General features: G+C 32.3%; 1 protein-coding gene across 4 annotated transcripts in view; it reads left to right on the forward strand.

Moving 5' to 3' along the window:
• LOC140452409 (uncharacterized) overlaps positions 1-18,200 on the forward strand; it is a 98,206-nt gene extending 80,006 nt beyond the window's left edge. For all 4 annotated transcript variants that reach the window (XM_072546645.1, XM_072546643.1, XM_072546646.1 and 1 more), the window contains exons 22-24: positions 4,530-4,636; positions 6,782-6,875; positions 7,007-18,200. In XM_072546645.1, coding sequence (XP_072402746.1) covers positions 4,530-4,636; positions 6,782-6,875; positions 7,007-7,045 — 240 coding nt within the window. In that variant the 3' untranslated portion in view covers positions 7,046-18,200. The remainder of the gene's footprint in view (positions 1-4,529; positions 4,637-6,781; positions 6,876-7,006) is intronic.
• The last annotated feature ends 1,449 nt before the right edge of the window (positions 18,201-19,649 follow it).

The following is a 19,649-nucleotide window of genomic DNA, read 5'->3' on the forward strand; positions in this document are numbered from 1 at the left end:
TTTACCACGACTCCTTTTTCCTTCGATTTTACCCTTCATAATCAGATGCAACAACTCGTACTTCTCATTTCTAAGTATGTGTCCCAAATATACTGTCTTTCTTCTTTTAATGGTGGTCAAAAGTTCTCTGTCTCTTCCCATTCTGTGCAACACCATTTCGTTCGTAATATGATCGGTACATGGTATTTTCAAAATTCTTCTAAAAAGCCACATGTCAAAAGCTTCCAGCTTTCTCATTAAGTCAAAGTCATCTCAAGAAAGTACACAGCCTTGTCTCACACATCTACTTATGTGTTGCGCATCGGTGCTATTCCATCTAATGTTACCACATCCTGTTGATTTCTCACTATGTTAATATCATTTTTGTCCGTTTTCCTTTAGACATTCCATGAAAATGTTATGTTTAACTTTGTTGAAAGCTTTCTCATAGTCTATAAATGCAACGAAAAGATCTTTTTGTTGGTCCCCACTTTTTGAGCATGAGTTGTGAAACTATATAGAGCTTTTACTGTTCTGAAGCCATTACGAAAGCCAAACTGTCTATTACTCATATCCGCTTCGCACTTTCTGAATATTCTTGCAAGTATAATCTTTAAAAATGTTTTTAATAAGTGTGAATTAAGCTGATTAATCTATAGTCATTACAGTGTTTGGAACTCTTGGTTTTTGGTAGCGGAACAAAGGTCGATAGTAGCTATTCTGTAGGTATCTTACCAGATTTGTATATGTTGTTAAAGAGGATAGTTATTGCGCTTAAATTGTCTTCATCTACAAGTTTAGTCAGCTCGATGTGAACTTTATCTGGCCCAGGAGCTCTGCCAGATTTTGAGTTGTTTATAGCATGTTGGACTTCAGATCTTAATATTATTGGAACTTCTTCGTTATCAATTTGTCTTGGTTCCGTTCTTGTATCCATAAAAAGATCTTTAATGTATTGTTAGGTGTGTTTGTTTTTTTATGTAAATTACAATTCCACCATTTCAATGCATGTTTCCATCATCCACTTTTCCTTAGCCTCTTTTATTTTATTCCTTATTAATTTATGTTTTTTTCTGTATTTATCTGGGTTTTTGTTTCTATATTTTCTTCTTTGTTCCATAATTTTCAGTATTCCTTAAGTCATCCAAGGTTTCCGGCTTCCTTCTTACTTTTGAAGAGTTTCGTTATGTGTCTTTCTAACAGAATCTTTGATTTTGCTCCACATAATGTTCACTTTCTCAGTGTTTTTAATTTCTAATGTTAATCTTTTCATTTCTTGATTTATACAAGTTCAAGTTAAGGTCTCAGCACGTATTTCGTTTATCTTAAGCAACTGAGTATTCACCTCAGAACTTTTGAATTTTATTATCTTTTTTATCCTCAGTTTCATTTTTGATACAAGGAGGTTATCTGCTCCAGGGTAAGTCTTATAATGGAATTTCTAACTCTTAGATTTGTTGGTATGAAGTCGATCTGACTTCTAATGCAATTTTGTTTTGCAATTATCCTGTGGTGACCTACAGGTATACAGTATACGGGGTGGTAATCGAAACCATGTGTTCATAATCGCCAGGTTTTCTTCTTGATAAAATTAAGCCAAACTGTTGCCTCTAGCATTTCTATTTCCTGAACCATAATCACCTATTATATAGTCCACTGGCCTTTTTCTATCTTTGCATTTAAATCACCCATTATTATTGTAATTTCTTCCTTTCTGGTGTATTGTAAAAGTTGTTTGAGTTGTTCATAAAAATGTTCTATTTCAGCTACTGATTTATCTGCAACACAGACTTGCACTATATTAATATTCACTGACTTACCCTGTATTTGTAATAACAAGGGACAAGGGAACAAAACATTTGTTAAATAGACTTTCCAAGGCTTCGATAAGTTCTTGACCTCCTTGTTCTATTGCCTCTATTACAATGCCATCCTCACCCTGTTCCTTTCTGTCTTCTAACCCTTGGTTTAAAATTTTCTCATACGTAATTTCTGTTACTTGCCCTTGTCTAACGAATACAATTGTCTGTAGAAATACACGATTTCGTGAAGGTCGCATTTCCCTTTGTGACAATATTTCTTTTTGAATTTTTTATCTTTTGCTTGTCTTTCTTCCCTATTAGCGTTTTTCTGCGTAAACCCTTCAGACTTTTATTTTTCTCTATTGCAATTTTAATCTAAATCGCATTCTGTTGTTTTGTTTGTGTTTTCTAATCTCTTTCGTTATGGGATAGTTCTATCTGACAGTTTTCTTCTTTTTCCCATCAACACCTTTGTTCTTTAGTTTATTGCACGTATTCTTTTTTGTTGGCAATGTCTTTCTGCTGCATTTTTAACTTTTTCTAGCTATGAATATCTGATTATCTATATTTTTGTGTTAAGCAAGGTGATTTCCTTTTTTGTGTATTGGTCTTGTAATGCTAGTTCTCTAATGGTCTGGTACATGAATGCTATTTAAAATTTTCAAAAAAAGTACGTCTATGTTTTCAATTATCGTTTCCTCACTGTATTTTAAGAGTTTATTTGGTATGCAATCGGGTTATGAAGCTTTATTATTTTTTAATTTGCTTTATCTATCCCCGATTTCTTCTTGCTCTTCTTTCGCTTCTTTAGTTCTAATAAAGTGGGTCTTTTTTATACATTTTTCTTTGCTCTCCATACAGGTCGTGTTCCATGTCTTTGGTGAATCGTGTCCAATAGTCTTTTTATATGCTTCTTATCTTAGAATTAATGATATTCCTTGTATCTTTGTATTGCTGGTAGGTGTTATTTGTTTTATTACTACAATACTGTAGATATGCTTACCTCTTCTATGCCAAATCTCCAATTTTGGTGTTGTATCATGTTATCCTGCCTACCAACTAAAACCACCCTCTCCTACTTGTGCGCAGTTGACTGTCGCACCTACCATACTCCGAAAGTGGGATGGTCGCTGTAAGGCTGACGATACTTTCGGAGCACGTCCTACTCTTATCTAGATCTTATTTCTGGTGTTGGTCCGGCTGCTGTTTCTCTTCTTCTTCTTTCTTCTTAATGACTGCGCGGAAGGAATTATGTAAAGTATTTCATCCCTTGTTACTTCCAGTCATCTTCGCGATCATCTCTCTCACAGTCACAGGGTTCATACCTATCTCTCTATGCATTATGTTTCTCCAAACTGTTCATCTATTACACTCCAGCATTGTGTGAGTAACAGTGACGGAGTATTTGTAGTGTAGGCATTTATCTGTAATATCATTTGTACCTAACAGCAGCACAGACAGAGTTATGTCTCTATGATCTAAATCATATCTCAAGGAAGATATGATTTACATCACCAATTTCTACAAAGCCACACATTGGGTTTTTTTTTATTCAAAGTACTTCAGAGTAATTCAGTACCGACTTTCATTATGCAGATAGTTGTTATATACTGTCTAAGTATTATGGAGAGATCTTTCCTATATTTCCACATCCTCCCAAAAGGATCGTTTAACTTGTGATGTTTGTGTTGTGTGCTCTAGTTTAAATATATGTTATATATTTGTTTGTTTTCTCTTGCTCTGTTGACCAGTTGGTCCGCTATTTCATTACCTTTGATACCTGTATTCCTTGGTACGCGAATTTTGCTTTTTACTTTTTCTTCCATATTTCCTTATTTTTCTAGTGTCCAATGTTAGACTATCTTTAGATGGATTCTATTATACGTATTATACGTGTTCTATATAAGGTATTGAATAGATCCAAAAAAGGTCAATACAATATCTACAATTTTGAGTAATTCGATTGGAACTTCATCAAGCCCGGGAGATTTACCACTTTTAGCTTGTTTCATTGTATATTCGATTTCATTTCGTATAATGTCAGACCCACTATCATCTTTAAATTGTTTTGATGCTTCTGTTCTCTCTTTGTCTTCAAAAAGATGTGCTATATTGTGTCATCTCTGCATTTTCTGGTTTATGTCTGTTATAAGTACACCACTTTCATCTTTTAGTTTCCTAGTTTGAACTGTTTTTCTCTTTACTGTTAGTTCTCTAATTCTTTTATGCATGTTGAAAACTCATATTTTTCTCATTTTCTTCCAGTTCTTGGCACTGCTCATGTCACATTCTCTCTTTAGCTTCTCCCATTTTCTTTTAAATTAATCGATCGGTTTCATTATATATAACTGGATTTTTTGTTTTGAATGATTTTCTTTTATTCATTATAGTAGTATCTCCGCAGTCATCCAGTCTTTATGTTTTTTTCTTTGGTTTTAAGTTTTCATTTGCTATTTTATTGCTTGTTTCGTATTCTCCCATTTCTGATCAATGTTATAGCTACTTTTATTCAGTTATTGGGCATTATGTAAGTTTTTAGTAAGAGTTTTTACAGTTTGTTCCTTTGTTACGCATTATAACTACTGAAATCCATCAATTTTGTGATCAATGCCTTTTTAAAAATTGTGTAACACTTGTTCTAGCGAATGTTTGTTTTCATCATGTGTATTGGGTATCTTTTTTTTTTGCAATTGCAAATAATTTGTGTGTATCCACCCGGAATAGAAATTTATAAGCAATTGTTTTTAGACAAATTCTGGGGAGAGCGTTGAAGATCCCAAAGGAAGCAAGAAAGACTTAAAAGAAAGAATTACTGGTATCTTTAAAAAGGCTGGTTCCACATCAAGGAGCAACAGGTAATACAAATAACAGTAATAATAATATTCTTTATTGCCATAAGGTACATACAAGTAATATACATGAGCAACATCAAGATGAAGTTGAATCGATACAAACTAAATCAATTTCAATTTAATACAAAATTATACTTAATAAATCCATTCTTGAAAGTAGTTAAACCATCTCTCCGTAAGATATTAAGTTACATTTTTATTCTTGTGTGATATAATGTTTGAGAATTATCATTGACCTACTTAGAATGTTGATCATTAGATATATGTAATACGCGAAAAATGGGTATGAAAGATGGAAAACAAACGTAAATACGTATCTGGCTTATTGTCTTTATCAGCACGGTGGAGTTAAGTTAAAATATGTACAATTGAAAAAGAATCTGAGCCTGAGATATCAGAGCATACGCATCCACGTATCTTTCATCTTTTATAGCTTTTCTCATTCTTTTTGCGAGCCATTACCCCTTTTACATTAGAATATACTACAACACCCTGTATATTGTACCTTGAAAATGGTATTGAAATATCCACTTCAATACCAGTTCAACCATATACAATAATTTCGATTTTATGTAGTCGGAACATCTTATAAAGATAAAACAAAAGCCTAGAGACGCCTAATCGTCTCAATAAATATTCAAACTATGTACAACTAAATTTTAAGATAATAATTAAAAGTTTACTACATTGCTAAATTAATTCCTACCTAATCAAGTGTTCAAAATGTCCTCCGTTGTTAATTTGACAGTATCCTAAACGATGGTAGATTGCGTCCATTGCGTCTAAGTTTCTCTAGAAATTAATATGGGTTCATCGATAATTCTTTGCCTTAGCTCTGCAACACTTGCTGGTTTAGTTTTATAAATTTTACTTTTCAAGTATCCTCAATAAAAATAATCTTTAGGATTCAAATAAAGTGAACGAGGAGGCCATTCTATACTACCCCATCTACCAATGCATCTTTTAAGAAATGTCTGATCTAAATAACGCCGAACATTTACACCAAAATGAGCTGGAGTTCCGTCTTGCTAAAACCATATCTCATTAAAATTGGCTCCAAACTTGTTTTACAGGCCAGGTACAAGTTCATTTCTAACTATCATTTCATATATATATATATATATATATATATATATATATATATATATATATATATATATATATATATATATAACTTTTTAAATTATCTTCTATAAAAAACGGCTCAATTAACTGAGTATCCACTATACCCGACCATACATTTAGTTTTTGTGATGTTTGAGTATGGTTTTCACGTATCCAGTGTGGATTTACTTAACTATAAAGGCTTAAATTTTGACTATTTACATTCCCACACAGTGTAAATATTGCTTCGTCGGAAAAACATATCTTGTTAACGAAGTTCTCGTCAGTTACAATTTTATTCATCATTACCTCACTAAACTGTATCTAATTTACGGTCGTAATCATCTTCATTTAATTCTTGCAACAACTGGATTTTGTAGGGTTTAAATGAATTCTTATGTAATAGGTACATGCAAGGCTGAACAATGACTTACATCTATATTTTAGCGGTTCTGCATGAGGATTTTTGTGGATTTTCAACGAAACTGAATTAAATCCAAAGTTTTAGTGCTTTATTATAGGAGAATGGTTTAGGAAAGTATCGTTAAACAAGTTGGCTACTTCACTAGAAGATCTTTTTTTATCGTCGTAGCCTCTCATCATTAAAACAATAATTCGCTCTTTTTTTTAAATCATCTTTATAAAAGAGCTGTTAAAAACACATAAAACAACTGTCAGGTTTAGTTATTAATACAATTTATTTTACAAAACTTATTAATAAACGTCAAGCTATTGTTAGTTTTATGAATTAATGTCAAAATCACAGTATTCTATATTTACTGAATTACTTTAAAACTATTTGACACTGAGATGTTTTTTTAAGTTACGACCTTCGTGACTAGATAAAATACCAAGTGTTACATATGGTTGAACTCGTATTGAAGTGAGGATCCCAAAATAATGCAATATACAGAGTATTGTGTTTAAAAAAACCAAAATGACTAATGATATCAGAAAAATAGTAAATCTAGCAACATTGCAAACATAAAATTTGCAATCTCCATATTGAATAGGTATAGAACATCAAAGATATATTTTTTACAGCGTTGAACGAGGCATTGAGAGGAAACATGAAACGAGCTCAACCCAAAGACCTTTGGTAAGAAATGGAAGCAATGGTCATATAACTGCTTCTAGTGTAAGTATAATAAAGATAGAATATAAAGAAATAAGATATAAAAAAAATCATAATATTTGAGGTTTGTTGACCTCCTTCATTCTGAAATGTTTCCATACTGCCTAATAAACTTGATTATTCTGTATTTTTAGGATACAGAGAGCTCGAAGTCAAAATCAAGAAGAAGCTAGTGGTTACAACTAATATATATTAAAATAAGAAAGTCATAATCGTAAATAGATGTATCGTGGAGTATTAGAAAATGTTCTGTTTTCTGAAAAAAATTGGTCCATGTTTGTATGTCAAATAAAGAAGTATTTATACACAGAATAATTGTTTATATCTTAAAAATTCCCATCATAGTAGCTGTAACCTACAGTAACATATTGATCAAAACTGCAATACAGACGTGTACAGCCAGTCTTATAATTCCACAGACGACAGGCGCTCGTGAATGTCACAGGAGTCGTGAAAAATAGAAACAGCATCATTACCGGTCATCACCATATGCACCTTAATCTGAAAGTATGGTGCCAATGGCACCATTCTTTCGGATTGAACGAGATATGCATATGGTGACACCAGAACTCATTTTCATTGAAAAAATTAACATTTGTGAAACGAGACTTATTCCTCTATATTAACGAAGATCAAAAATAGAAAGGTATCAAAGTCATCGAACAGACAACCAAATTTAACAAATGTTACAGTTAATAAAAAATTGCAGATGTTATTCCAAACTCAAAGTTCAATAGAATTGTCAGGTTATCTTTTCAAAGGCATAGTCTGCGGAGGGGTTTGCGACGAAATACGAGTGCATTTCTATGCTATACCTACTTTCATTAAGCGATGCAGGGCGTATAAACAAAGATAAATTTAACAGATGATTGTTAAAGATGTTCCAAATGAGTTTACTCGTTCCGATAAGTAACAGTATAATTATGACACTTTATTAATTTTTTTATTTTCTTAACTATTAGTGTTTATTGCATAGTATATAAATTATTTTTATCGCTGAATACATAGTAAGTAAAAAAATAATCCGATTTATAAAATTAATGAATATTTTATGCATACATGCAAGTAACAGTTCTTCAAGAATATTTAAAAACTAACCGAAATGTCCATCTTTATTTCGTTACTGCCGACGTCGGCGGAACTCATACAGGTTCGGACACGATTTAATTTCGGTATTATATTTCGGTATTGAAATTTTGTAATTTGAATCGATTTGTGAGTATATTTTTAGTCATCTTGACTGTTAAAGGACAATAAATTATATTTATGCTGTTAATGTTGAATTAGCAATTATTTGTTGTGCACTATTTAAGTATATATTTTTATTTGTATAACGACCCTATCTATACGTGATTGTGATTACTGTAACAATAACCACGGATTTCAATAACTGATATTGAAAACAAAAATGTTCTCCACTGATTCTGCTGATGAATTGGTTGAAAATACATGGAGTCCTCCTCGAAAATGAAGTAAAAGAAACCCTCTTAGCGTTGAAGTTAAAGAAATCATTTTAAATGTTTTTAAATGTGAAAGACAAGAAAATCTCGGGTTAGTGGTTGAAGATATTGTGAAAAAAGTGGCTAATAAAGTTGGAGTTTGTGATAGAAGTGTGTTTACGGTGATAAAGGAATACAAAACGAATCATCAACTCGCTGGACCAAAAGTATGTCTGACCCGGAAAAAGAAGTTTGACAAAATTGATGATTTTGACAAAGGCGCCATTAGAAGACTGTTTCATAATTTTTTTATGAGCAACGAAATACCCACCGTTGAGAAGGTTTTAAATAAAGTGAACGATGACCCTGATTTCCAAAATTTTTCGAAAACCACATTTTACCGAATATTGAAAAAACTTAATTTTTAATATAAACGTAAGGGAAGAAACACTCTTTTACTAGATAGAGACGACATTGTGATGTGGCGAAGAGAATATCTTCAAAAGATAAGAGCTTATAGAGAGTAGAAACGGAAAATATATTATCTGGATGAGACATGGTTGAACGCTGGCCATACAAAGTCTAAAATATGGGTAGACACTACAGTAAAAACATCAAGACAAGCTTTTTTGGATGGATTAACAACGGGATTAAAAAAATCCTTCAGGTAATTTATTACATTATTCAGTGCTCATAAAGTTTACCATACATTTTTGCTTATAATTTTTTATAAATTTATATAATATATATATATATATATATATATATATATATATATATATATATATATATATATATATATTATTTCAACATTATTGAGTAATGAGTATTTTTTTTGTTATTATTATTATGAAACTTTTTAGAATTGTACAAACAACTAAGTATAGTAAAAATTAAAAATAAAACTTATATCTTTTGCAGGCACTGTACCTACATAAAATTGTTGGCAAAAAAATAAATTCCTGGGTTTTTCACCTTGTATAAATGGTTCCTATTATCGGATACCAACTAAAACAATCAGGTTCTTTGTCGAGCACTTTTGCAAAATTAAAATATAAATTTCGTATTTTATAAGATAATATATATTCTGACTAAACAAAAAGATAATCCCAAATGCGGCCCTGTTGCAGGCCTACACGTGGTAATGTTTACATCTCCCTGCATCGGTTAATGAATTTTACTATAGTAACTTTATCATAGTCAGAAATATTCAAAATAAGTCACATTACAAAAATACAGTGTTTCACATATAAAATGATAATCAATTTGTTCTTCTTCTCTTAACTCCACAATCCTTTATGAGTGTTGACCTGCTCAACAATATTTTCCACTCTGCCTTGTTGGCTACTTTCATTCTGCACTGCATGATGTTCTTAGTTTTAAGGTTCTCCTCTAAATCGTACATCCATCTTTTACGGAGCCTTCTTCTCGTTTTTTGCTTGGAGCTTCCATCTCTGGATTTCTTTTACAGTTCGAGTATCCGATATTCTTTTACATGACCTTGACAGTTTAATTCTTGTGACTACAAATCTCTATTCGATATTCATGGGCAAACCAAACATTTTTATTTGCTTCCAAATAGCATCAAATTTGAGTAGTTTTTATTAATTATTAATGGTAGTGTTTAATACCAAAAAACAGTGAAATTGTGGACTTCATTAATCTGTAAGTCATGTTTTAATTTTATATTGGATCTTCCAACAATTACATTTAAATACAATTTGAAGCATTCACTTTCTTAATTGTGTAGAATAGAAAGTTAAGTACTGTTTACAAAAAGTTATCAATACTTTCCAGATTTAGCCATATGGCTCCCACTCCCTCTAAAGGGAAAATTCACTCATCCCAGATACCTACGGTATCAAAAGGATTGAGCTCTGGTGGGACTCTTTCCGTGTTATCGAGCTCTAGGTAACTTGGTAACGTCGAAGTATCTTCCAAAACTTTTCTTACGCATCTAGATGTTGGAGCAGTTGTGCTTTCTGCATGGTCTTATAGAGATGTTCATTAAGACCCAGCTGTTTTATGTTCTCTACGAGGTTCTTCGGAATAACTCCGGTAGTAGAGAGAATAATAGGTATCGTCTGGATACTTTCAATTCTCCATTGTCTCCTTATTAGTATTTGCAGACCTCTGTACTTGAGCTCAGTGAGCTCAGTGCGGTCTCAGTTAAGTTTATAGTTGTCGTTTTCAAGCATTTCGTCAGGAACGCCTGGTAGCCCCCGTAAAATATTGGATGGTTTCTTGAGCTTGACATCCATATTGGCATTTGTCGTTTTGGACCTGAGGGCCTTTGACAATATATTTCAGGTAATGTTTAGTTGGAATAACCTGATCCTGAATGGCAAGTAGGAAACCCTATGTCTCGGGAAACATCTTTCCTGATGTCAACCAATAGTTCGACACTGTATTGTAGACATATTTTTGGCTGATCTCATTGAGATCACCTCGCCCATGCAGAGGTTTACTTATTGAGGTGCGCATTTTTTGGCTTATTCAATTGGTTTGTGCGCATTTCTTGTTCTCTCAGTTTAAGAGGCGTTGTGTCATTTACTACGCAAATTGCTCGATGTAAAGTAGATGTCTCAGCCTGCGCCTGAAAATAGGTTCTTAAATTAGCAACCTGTTTATCCAGTTGCTCACCTATGTTCCTAAGTCCTCTTCCCCCTTGATACCGCGGTAATTTTGTTCTCTCTACTGCACTGCGGAGATGGTGTTTTTGCGCCTTTGTGAGAAGTGTTCTTACTTTCCGCTGAAGACTTTCTATATTCATTTTGACCACTTTAGAATACAAAATGAGTAACTAAGCACGGAACAGGCGTATTTAATGCCTTGAACAGATTTTTACCATTAACATATATGACCAATTTAGCTGTCTTACTCTTCGCACAAAAAGTTAGTTCGGTTTTCATTTGTTTATGGTCAATTTTCCGCGCTTGCTTTACTCCGAGATATTTGTATATATAATTTTCACCCATTGCCTCAATGTTTTGGCCATCTTGCATGTCGAATCCTCCGGGCTGAAAATTTTCTCTGGTTATATTTAAAACACGGTACTAGTCTAGTCCAAAGTGCATACTGATATCATTTGAGAATGTTTCCACAGTTTTAAGCATCTGATCAAGGCGATTTCGAGTGAAAGCCATTAATTTCAAATCATTCATATGTACAAGATGTACCAGCTTCGCCACAACAGTATTGTTATTTTGATGCTAAAACCTGAGTCGCTGGAGTTCAGTAGTTGAGATAGTGGGTTCATCGCTAGATAGAACCAAAGGGGACTCAACGAGTTCCCCTGGAAAAGACCCCGGTAAATTGGGATATCTTCAGTTTCAACCAGGTTGTTTTCACCTGGTATTTGAAGGTGAATTTTAGTCTTCATCCGCCATTATATAAGGGAATATTATCATCGACTTTATATATTTTCAATATATCTATACCGCCATACAAATAGAGCCGGAAGATGCTGAAATAGAAAAAAGAATTACTAAAGGAAGTAAAGTTGTCACTAAACAAAATGATCAAATCTAAGTTAATATCCAGGAATACGAAAATAAATCAGGATTTACAAAACGATTGCGCAACCTTCGGTTATGTATGGCAGCAAGACTTAGGTGTTAAGTCAGAAAATTCACAGGAATTGTAACGAAGGGAAAAAATATATTACGCAAGATATATGGAGGAGCAAATAACAATGACTGTGTAGGAAAGAGTACGTTGGATGGGACATGTTAATAGGATAACACAAATGCCAAAAAATTATTAACAGGAGGAAAGGTTGGAAAGTGCAGAAGAGGAAGACTAAAAAAGAAATGGTTAGAAGAAGAGAAAACCGATGTAAAAAAACTAAGAATACCCAACTGGGAGGTGTTCAATCACAAATTAGTCCATTAATTTGTGATCTCACATTAATCTTAGTTTCCTGAATTTGTATAGTTTCACCGTGTATAACTGTGAAACATATCAATTAGTAGCCTAATTACAGTTTGTTCAACTTCCTGCAAACCATTGCCTAATATTATTGAGCCTGCAATAATTTCCTCGGTTTAAATTATATTTGCTAGCTTTCAAAAGTCACAAGGTTTTTGTTCTATGGGCAATACACATAATTGATGAATCGTATCATTTTAGTGAGATTATAAATATAGTTCCAGACTCGCATGGGACGCAGTCTATTATAAATTTTTACCTCAACAACAATTATATTGTAATAATTCAATAGCTGTCAATACTCCACGACTTCAACATTTTATTTTATCATCGTCGATCGAGAAGAAACGGACAAAGGGAATTTAGAAACAATTTAAACTTATAATTACATTCGAATTTGTACAGAGAAAAAGTCGAAAAACAAAAATGAGTGGGAAAAATAGCGAAGAAATTAAAACTATGATATAATATGCAATTACATCCTTGTAATTGAAAAAAAAATTCAAATTTTTGCTAAATTTGCAAAATTTGAAAAATCTTTGATGTCAGTCATTATTGATGGAATAGATCTTTTTTATGCTAATCATCTCCAATATGCATCTTTTGTTGGAGTTTTGTTCTTTTTCCAAAATCTGTACATTTTCAAAATCAAAAGAATGGCTATTTTCCAGATAATACTTGGCTAAGGTTGTTGTAACTAGAAGGACGTAATTGTATATTAAAACATAGTTTTTAATTTCAAACAACTTTTTTTTTTCATAAAATCAATAATAAAAAAGTTTCCCATATGATGAAGACTTAATTGGATACACTGTATACAGTGTGTCCGTAAAGTATGGAATAAATTCGATATTTCCTAAATGAAAAGCCTTTTTAAAAAAAATCGAAATCACGCCGATGTTCTACATTTTACAATAAAATTTCATTATACAAGGTGATACACATTAAGGTGATGACGTCATCGGCTCTTTTTTTAAATGTAACACCCTGTATTTTAGGACATTTTTAGATCGATAAAAATGACCTGATTTCAAAAAAGTATAATACTCGGGGTCTAACGAATATCATTTGAAAGATATGCGCTTAGAAAATTAATTTTTATTAATTTCTAATAATAAATTATAATAAATTACTTGAAAGGAATCCAGTAATTAATACATGACTTTCTCTTAAATGTTCGAATTGTAGCCCTTGTTGTCTTTGACAGCAACCCAAACTTTGTACAAATTCTTGTAGAACTTTGTTTATGGTTTCTTGGGAAATATTGTTTATTTTTTTATGAAGTCTTCAATATTTGCATGTTTTATTTTATAAACAAAATTCTTTCAATGACCCTACATAAAATAATCCAAAGGATTGAGGTCTGGCGACCTCGATGGCCATTCAATACGTCTACGTCTTCCTATCCACTTGTTCGGGAAAAATTTTGTTTAGGTACCTTCGAACATCTACAGCATAATGCGGAGGCGAACCATCATGTTGAAACCATAAACTTTCATCAAAACCTCCAGAATTAATTCTACTTGGGAATAAATTAACTAAAGTAGGTACGATATACCCCCTTAAAAACTGAAGGGGGTATATCGTACTATCATCAGCTCATAAATTAAAATTAGAACTTTCAGCTTCTTTATATTTTATTATATTATATTTTAGTATACCTTCTTTTTACCCTTTTAACATTGCTAGGTACATTAAAAGTAGTGCAAATCATTAGAGCTATTATAACAATCTTGTTTGAAAACAATAAATCAAAGTAATGATCTAAACAAGTAATAAATTCTTTTATGGGTAATTAACACCTGATAAGGAAACATTTTGGTCCATTTTTATTACCTATTGAACAATAATGTCACATTACAAAACGGTATCGGCACTTGTTATCTTGTTTAAATATTGACATCTGGATAGTATAAGAAAAATCAGATTAAAACTGAGTATAACAAAGTTTAGAAATATTGAGTAAAATGTCGATGAAGTCATATGTTCACAATAAGATCACAATATTTTTTGAAGCTATTTTAATATAATTTTGAAAGGTCAAAATAAATGTATTTGTGTAAATGTATAAATTGTGGTAAATTTTCAATAAAAAGTACTGTTCTGAAGCTATTTTCTTATGGCATCTTAATGCAATTACTATTTTTCTTGGGAATAATCCACAATTTAAGTTTAAGATAAGTTTATTTATGACGTTTTGATTTCCGAAGTGTGGCTTATTCCTAAGAAAAATAGTAATTGCAAGAAAGTAAGATCACAAAACAAATAACAAGATGGGCTTTATCAGAATGTGGGAAGTTGGAAAAATAAATTTACCTGTTTAAGCGTTTTTTATAATAGGTGAAAGCAGAAGGTGACAGAAAGTCATGAACAATGACGTTTATAGTCACGTGAATATTGAGGCAGTCTAGCTTCTTCCTCCGCGACATAGTTAATATTGTAACAGGTAGGGAAAGCTAAAGGCATATTCTGTATTACGTCTATATATTTCGTTAATCAATATATTTCGTATTTCTCGATCAACAAACTTTTCTGATTTTTCTATACATACCGAAAATTCATTTCATATAGAGTTCTTTCTAATACCCTTAAGAGGCAATGAAAGAGCTAACGATTAGCCAGAAGACGATTAGCAGCAGAATACTTCGATCTGGTTGCTGGCTCTAGGAGTGCCAAAAAACACTGTACGTGTTTTTTATAGAGAGAAAGAGAGAATAAAGACACATCCTTATTCTCTCTTAACTAATTAATATTGAAAAGAACCGGCAGCTGCTCTAAGGTAGAGCAATTCATTTTTATCCGGAATTATTACAACATGGCGATCCTGTTAAGTAGTTATTGTAATTATTTAAGTATGCAGTTAGCAGTTAATTAAAGAACTTGACTATGGAATAAGTTAACTAAGAAAAAACTATTTGAACAAGTGATTTTCAGCTGACAAAATCATAAAAACTAAAGAAGAAATTGAAAAAGAACGAAGCAAAAGTTTAAGTGGTTTTTTATTTTAACTGAAAATGTGGATTATGTACCGACAGACATTGGTGTCAGACAGACAGTATAGTTACAGTTGTAAATTTTTGAAATGTACAATCTTAAGTATGTACTCTACCATTATAAAGTTTGGTTTATACACAATTATAAAGTATTAACCCTTAAACGCCCAAGGGTGGGTAAAAAATGGCCAATTAATGCGTATTTCCTTGTAACATATTTACTACGTGTTTCAAAATTTTTCAAAAATTATTTATTGTTAGAAAGACGGGCCTTTATAGAACGTTAATTTGGTTCTACCGATATTTTTGGAAATAAAAGTATTATCTTGAGTTAAATGTGGGTGAGCACAAAATGTCCACTCTTGGTAAAACTTGTTACTAAAGGTTTCTATATAATTTCTCGTTGGCAGGAATTTGTTTAGAGTTGCCTCCCCTTTCGAAATGTTTAGAATCCAAAGGAATTGGACTCGTCTCCGTTCGCTTCTTAGTTTTTGTAGGAATGCGTAGGAGCGGTTAGTGCTTGTTTATATGTTTGTTGTGCTAGAAAGTAGTGAACGCAATTGATTCAAAATGAGCAAGTATTTGTTAGAACGCGAGTTGGAATTAGAAATAGAGAAGATACAGAATTGTGCTCGTGGCTCAAACATCGAGTGTGACGATAATTATTCCGATTTAAGCGAAACAGAAGATTGTATTTTACTACAACGAAGATTTTGAAATTTATGATTCTCAGAATGACAACTCGGGTGTAACTCATGTGCATCAGTATGTGAGTAAAACAGGTTGAGCATACTTAGCTCACCCTCCAAGAATTAGAAGACGATCGAAGCAGATCGTCTTCCAAGAACGAGAAGGTCTTCGTAACGAAGGTATCGTTACGTCTATTATAGTCACTTTTAAAATTTCTCCATGATTATATAATCGAAGTAACTATCAGCCACACTAATGAGGAGGCTGAAAAGAAGAATGTGGAGAAAATCGACAAATCTGAATTACTGGCTTTTTAATTTTGATGGTGTAAATGCGGATACTAAGCAGAACTGTCATAATTTGCGGTGAAAAGCATTTATCAGGGCTATCTACGTTGGTACCATGAGCAGAAGTAGATTTGTTAAAACTTTTGCGATTTGATGATATAGAGACAAGAGAAGAGCGGCAAAAGCAAGATAAATTTACCCAAAGAAAATTTCTTTACATTATTGAACGACACATTCCTAAATTATTGAACGACACATTCCTACGAAAAAAATAGATTCCTAAGATACTTTACTTCAGGAGTGAATGGCGTTATTGATGAGAAGCTGTCCCTGTTTAGAGGAAGGTGTCCTTTTAAAGTTTACATAAAAGATAAACCAGGAATGTATGGGATTCTTATTCGGATGTTAGCAGATTGTAAATCTCGTTACGTTCTGAAAATGGAGGTTTATTCTGGAAAGGTGAAAGCACGACATCAGAGTCTAGAGGACCAAAAGGTATTATGAAGCGTCTAGTTGAACCAATAAAGAATAAAGGTCGCAACTTTACTTCAGATCGGTATAACACTTCCATAGAGTTAGCAGAAGAACTATATGAAGATTTCGGACTCACTATGGTTGGTAAAATGCAACAAAACCGCAAACATATACCTGACGTTATCAAACATATACCTGGCGTTACGAAAAGAACTCAAGATAGTAAACTATATTCATTTATATTCGCTTTTACGAATTCCCAGTTCGAAACTCCACCATTCTCTCCTATGTCCCTAGGATAAATCCCACAAAAATGCTAATTTTCTTATCTACACAACATGGTGACGTGGTGAGCAACGATGCCAATAATAAGTCTGATATAAATCTGTTCTATAATGCGACCAAGGGTGGAGTCAACACAATAGACCAAATGGCGAGGAACTACAGTTCCAAGAGATCTACACGAAGGTGGCTATTGTAAACATTCTTTACATTATTAGACATTGCTTCTTTGAACGCATTTTCCTTATTTACACTTAACCTTCCACAATGGAATATAAAAAAAAACGTAAAAGGAGGGTTCTTTTCCTCCATTAGCTAGGCATAGAAACTAATAAAGGCTCTTGTCTAACGAATGGCTGAAAATCTTCACATTGTAGTTGCAATAGAGGGTATCTTGGAGCAAAAACTTAAAAGCGTAAATGAAGCTAAATCTGACGATGAATCTAATTAGATTGGCCTTCTTATTTCAGACTTTTTTTAATAGTTCGTTAGTTTGGTAAGGTTTATACATCTTTTATAATAATATTTCAAAATATGCTGTGTTTACTAAGCATAAGATTCTTAAGTTTAATCCATTTCTAACATTTGTAACAACTCTCGATAAATATATTAGCAATTTTCGAGGTGGACATTTTTTACCCACATACATGGAACCTACATATTGTTGGACGTTTAAGGGTTAATGTTAATTTTATACATGTTGACTTGAAATAAGTTTTTGTGATTAATTTGTATCACAATTTGCATATTTCTAATTAAATTGAATATCAATTGACACTATTGCAAAAATGGTAAATGAGTGAAATGATTTTTATTCCAAACGGGATATCTTTTAACGTTATAGATATCTGTCATTTGTTGACTTCCTCTCTTCCAGTACCACAAACCTTCAATTTTAAATAGCAAATATACCATTTGTGGCCTAAAGAGAATGATTCAAAATCCTAAACAGGGGCACATAGAACATGCTCTCCCTCTCTCTCTCTCTCTCTACTATTTTTCCTCCTTATGGAGTATTGGGCGCTCTTACGTTTCTTAACCAAAAGTGAACGATGGCTACGTCTTTTAACGATATAGATATCTGTCACTTGTCGACTACCTCCCTTCCAGTACCACAAACCGTCAATTTTAAATACACCATGTGTGGCCCTGAAGAGAATGATTCAAAAATCCTACACATGGACACATAAAATATGTTCTCTCTCTCTCCTGCCTAAAAAACCAAAAGTAAAAGATGGCTAATTGTCTGGAATCAGCGTATCCTCTTATTTTATTCATTCGAAATTTCCTCTACAAGTCTTTTCCATTCCTCTCTATTTCTCGATCTCTGTTTGACCTATCTCCATCTCAGGCCAATTATTTCATGATTTTTTGTTACAGTTCTTCTCCAGCTGTTATCCGGTCTTCCTTTTCTTTTTCTTTCTGTTTGGTATTCGAGTACCGGTCTGGTTGCATTATTTTGGTCTTTCCTTAGTGTAGGTCCAATCCATTTCCTTTTTTAATCTTGACTGATATTTTGTCTTGTTTTGTTCTTTTCCATAATACTTTGTTATTTTATCAGATCATATATATTTTTGGAATTTTTCTCAATGATTTATTTATAAAGATTTGTAGTTTTTTGGTAGTTGTTTCTTCCTGTCTCCAAGATTCTAATAATATAGTCTTAATACAGCTGTTATTTTTGATTTTGGTTACATTTTGATTTTGGTTAATTCTGATATATCGCATGTGTTCCAGATTTTCTTTAAGGAATTATGTGCATGTTGTGCTTTTACTATTCTTTGTGCTACGTCTGATCTACTACCGCCTTTTTTTCCATATTTGCTCCCAAATATGTAAAGTTATCTATTTCCTGTATTTGTCTTCTATTTATTTTAATATAGATTATTTATGTCTTTTAGGTTTATCTTTTTATGTCTTTTGGTTGGTGTTTCAGTGGAAGTTCCGCTTCAGTCTGTACAATATGATCTTGGACATTATTTTGGATGTGGCACTTAGCAGTTTTTTGTTCGCCAATTCTCGCATCTACTTAGATCATGCTGCTCGGTTTATTCCATTACTGTTGTTCAGTTTATTTTCATTTTTTCTGTGAATTTGATTCTTGTTTAAGAGCTTCGACATGCAAATCCAAATTTATTAAAGAATCCTTACTTTAGAGAGAGTATTTCGCTGGAGAATTCAGATATCCATGATTTTTTTCCATATTAACTCTACTGTTATGAAAAAGTATCAGTTTATTGAAAGTATTACACCTCTTAAAAATTAAACGTAAGTTTACATAATGTTGTTTACAATAAAAAGTAACGATAATATAACTGAGGAAAAACTAAAAAGGATAATTATAAAATATTCTCATATAATAATAACAGGATTGTAATAAGTGTATGGTGTATAGAAAAAAAGGTACCAAAATATTGAAAAATACTTATTTCTCAATAGATTATAAAAAAAATGTAGAAGAGTTCATAACAATAATATATAACATAATAATATAGTAAATTTTAAAAGTAAAACAGAATCAAATTAACTTTGGAGTGGAATAAATACTTTGGAATGGAGTATATGTACATTTAATATTTAATAAAATGTGAACTAATTTTTATAATTAATAAAACAAAAAAATGATAAGGAAAACTGTAAAGTAAGTAAGTAGTACACATTGTCCATGTTGTTTTAATAACA

Source organism: Diabrotica undecimpunctata, chromosome 10, assembly GCF_040954645.1.
Source record: "Diabrotica undecimpunctata isolate CICGRU chromosome 10, icDiaUnde3, whole genome shotgun sequence".
NCBI lineage: Eukaryota > Metazoa > Arthropoda > Insecta > Coleoptera > Chrysomelidae > Diabrotica > Diabrotica undecimpunctata.